Source organism: Arachis hypogaea, chromosome 15 (genome assembly GCF_003086295.3).
Source record: "Arachis hypogaea cultivar Tifrunner chromosome 15, arahy.Tifrunner.gnm2.J5K5, whole genome shotgun sequence".
NCBI classification, from domain to species: Eukaryota; Viridiplantae; Streptophyta; class Magnoliopsida; order Fabales; family Fabaceae; genus Arachis; species Arachis hypogaea.
In genome coordinates, this window is record NC_092050.1 from 119,157,128 (window position 1) to 119,160,125 (window position 2,998).

Genomic DNA, 2,998 nt, shown 5'->3' on the forward strand with positions numbered 1-2,998 from the left:
AATTGATAAGTAATTTAATAATGTATTAAATATTGATTTTATATAACTATAATAAAGATATTTTCCTAAATTAGTATAATGATGCATTATTACTTAAATGCTAATTATAGTATAATTATAATAAAAATATTTTTATAAAATAAACTTAGAAACAAAAATAATGCATTCATTTTGGCAGGAAAAATGGATTCATAAGGAATTGACACCTCACTTCCATTAGCTGGGGAAAACCCAATTTTAGTATATTAAGTAGATTTTACCTTGTTTGTTTTTAGGTGTTTGCTACGGTACGATGATAAATTCATAAGATAATTGCCATTGCTGATTAAAATACTCACTCGTGTTGTACTCAACAATGTCTCCACTGTTTGGGCATTCAGTCACATTTAAGGCACCTGCTGCTTCTATCTCATCTTTCACAAGTTTGAAAATATTTCTAGTATAAAGTTTAGCAGCTTGTTTCTCAAAACTTTCCAAGCACGTAGTCAAAACAGGAAACTTATAAAAGGTTTCAAAGTCAGCAGTAAGATGGTTGTTTCGGTAATGCTTTAGTACTTCACTAAATTTATGCATGAATTCAAGGAAACTGATTTTACTGTCAACATAGTTCTTTAATAATGAATGAATTCCCTCACACTGTGATGTAGTTCTTATGCGGCCAAAGAAGTGCTCCCTCAAATATGCGGTAGCCCACTTCATTTTGTCATTATAAATGCCCTGGACCCATTCATTCTCGGCAAGTCCATATTTGGATATGATCTCGCTCCATCTCTCTTCAAATATTTGTACAGTAAACTATCCATACAATAATACATTAAAATCGTCCCAAAAATGCTTATTTTTTTATATTCTGTACCACATTACGATGGAGATGCCATGCACAAAGGCGGTGTGGTATACCAGGAAATACTTCTAAGATAGCCTCTCTCATAGCACGGTCTCCGTCTGTCACAACGCCTCCAGATAGTTTTCTTGACATGATTTTCAAAAATTTCTTCAGTGCCCACTTGAAAGTTTCGGACCTTTCATATGAGAGTAGGGCGCATCCAAAGATAGTTGTTTGCCCATGGTGGTTGGTCCTTGAAAATATGACTAAGGGCTTGTTGTAAACATTTTTCTTATAAGTGGTGTCAAAAGCGAGTACATCGCTAAAATATTCATAATCAACAACGCTTGCTCCATCAGCCCACACCAAATTATCCAACCTACCATCCTTTAAGGTGAACTTTTCTAGAAATAACGGGTCACTATCTGCCTTGGACAACAGATAGGCCAACACAGCAAATACATCACCGTCTTTCACTTTGCTACGCATAGTCTTACTAATGTGGTTATGTAAGTCTTTGCTGGTAAAACCCACTTTATCGTATCCACCTTTTTGTGAAACCATGTAACCCATTATGTGGCAAGTTTTAACACCACATGCTCGCAAGCTGTCTGCTTGTGTTTTATCGGCCTCATTAAGCCCACGATTCGCAGTAATAAGATGTTTGTATTTAGGTGGACACAGTGGATGATTGTGTTCACTCTCAAAGACACTGACTTTCCACTTACCCGTTCTATAGTGACGAATGAACCGAATCTTCGCCCTACAGTTGACACGAGTAATTGTCCTATGCTCCCTTTGCCGATTGTACCTTTTAAGGTGCTTCCAATGTCTTTCTCCTGCTTTATTGCAAACTAACTATCTTGTATTAATGTTGCCATTAGCATCCACCGTCTTCAAATCTTTTCGGGACACAAATTCATAGCACTTGGCATATTTGGCATAAAATTCACAAACTTGAGATTTATCATCACTTTCATCGGAACTGCACTCATACTCAACACTTAAATCCTCAGATTGATCAACATCCTTATACGACTCTTTGCCATCATTCTCCATGACTGAACTTAAAATTTTAATATGTTAGGTACTAAATAAATGGTAGAGAATGGAATAGGCAAAATGAACTCAATTTTTTATGATTAAAATTATTGGTCAATCAAATTCTATGAAACCTAAGAGCTATTAGTGCATAAGAATGTTATTTATATGACAACCAAGAGTTACGAAAAAAAAATTTCTGACTTATTAACTTTCTATGGTCTTTCTTTTAAAAACAAGAATACAACAAATTCAAATAAATATGAAATGACTTATTATCTAGGAGCATAAAGAAAGAAAATTGAGTATGATCCACTATAATTTTCTTTTTATTCTTTTTACACTTTTTCTAGTGATAAAATTCACTCAATGCACCTATTTTATTTCAACTACTCTGTTCTAAGATCACAATTTTAGTCATATGCTTTTCTGGTAACTTACCCACGTGAAAAGTTTTCTATTTGATAAGGTAAGGATAACAATAATGTTAGATATTAAATAAATCTATATGAGATAATAATAAGTGAAATTTTTTTCATTATTTATAAAGATTATATAGAATGTGATGAAGGATCCATGACAATGATTTCATAGGATCTTCACTGTAGTTGAATAAAGTTGGGGTTACAAGTTACATACATATATACAACTAATTAATAAGCAGGAGTTAATAGCTCTATTTGGAGGTTGGCTAGAAAGCAGGGTTATAATGAATGCAATGTGAGCATGCATGAGGTTGTGTCATGCTAAGGTTGGCAGCCATGGCCCCTTTTTCTAATATTAAATGCACACTATATATTACAAGCTAGGCAAGTAGCTAGTTCTAGTCTTTCTCCTTATTCATAGCAGTACTATTAAGACTTAGTTTGGTAAAGCTTTTACATTTTGAAAGTAGCTTATGAAAGCTATCTTTTAAAAGATAGCTTTTCAAAAGCTGCAGCACTTGCATTTGGTAAAATCAAATTAAAAATGACTTTTAATAAGCACAAGCACCACAATTGTGTTTGGTAAAACAGCTTTTAAAACTTAAAAAAATTATAATAAACATGTTTATAACGAAGAATAATTTATTTTTTTAAATTCTTTAAAATTTTATATAATATTTTAAAATAAAATAATTTTAAAATAAAA

The 2,998-nt window shown here is 32.6% G+C and overlaps 1 protein-coding gene across 1 annotated transcript; it reads right to left on the bottom strand.

Moving 5' to 3' along the window:
• Nucleotides 1-282: 282 nt before the first annotated feature.
• On the bottom strand, nt 283-1,885 carry LOC112748762 (protein FAR1-RELATED SEQUENCE 5-like). Its single transcript, XM_025797006.1, has 3 exons — nt 1,784-1,885; nt 857-1,684; nt 283-795 (listed from the first exon to the last, which is right to left on the bottom strand). Exons 1-3 carry the CDS (start codon nt 1,883-1,885, stop codon nt 283-285), a joined length of 1,443 nt encoding a protein of 480 aa, XP_025652791.1.
• Nucleotides 1,886-2,998: the final 1,113 nt, after the last annotated feature.

Excerpts from the sequence above, each read along its gene's own strand:
- LOC112748762 (XM_025797006.1), bottom strand. The coding sequence starts at position 1,885 with ATGGAGAATGATGGCAAAGAGTCGTATAAGGATGTTGATCAATCTGAG. Across the intron at positions 1,685-1,783 it reads AAAGTGATGATAAATCTCAA|TTAGTTTGCAATAAAGCAGG; the intron begins GTTTGTGAATTT and ends AATACAAGATAG. Across the intron at positions 796-856 it reads GGCATCTCCATCGTAATGTG|TTTACTGTACAAATATTTGA; the intron begins GTACAGAATATA and ends TTGTATGGATAG.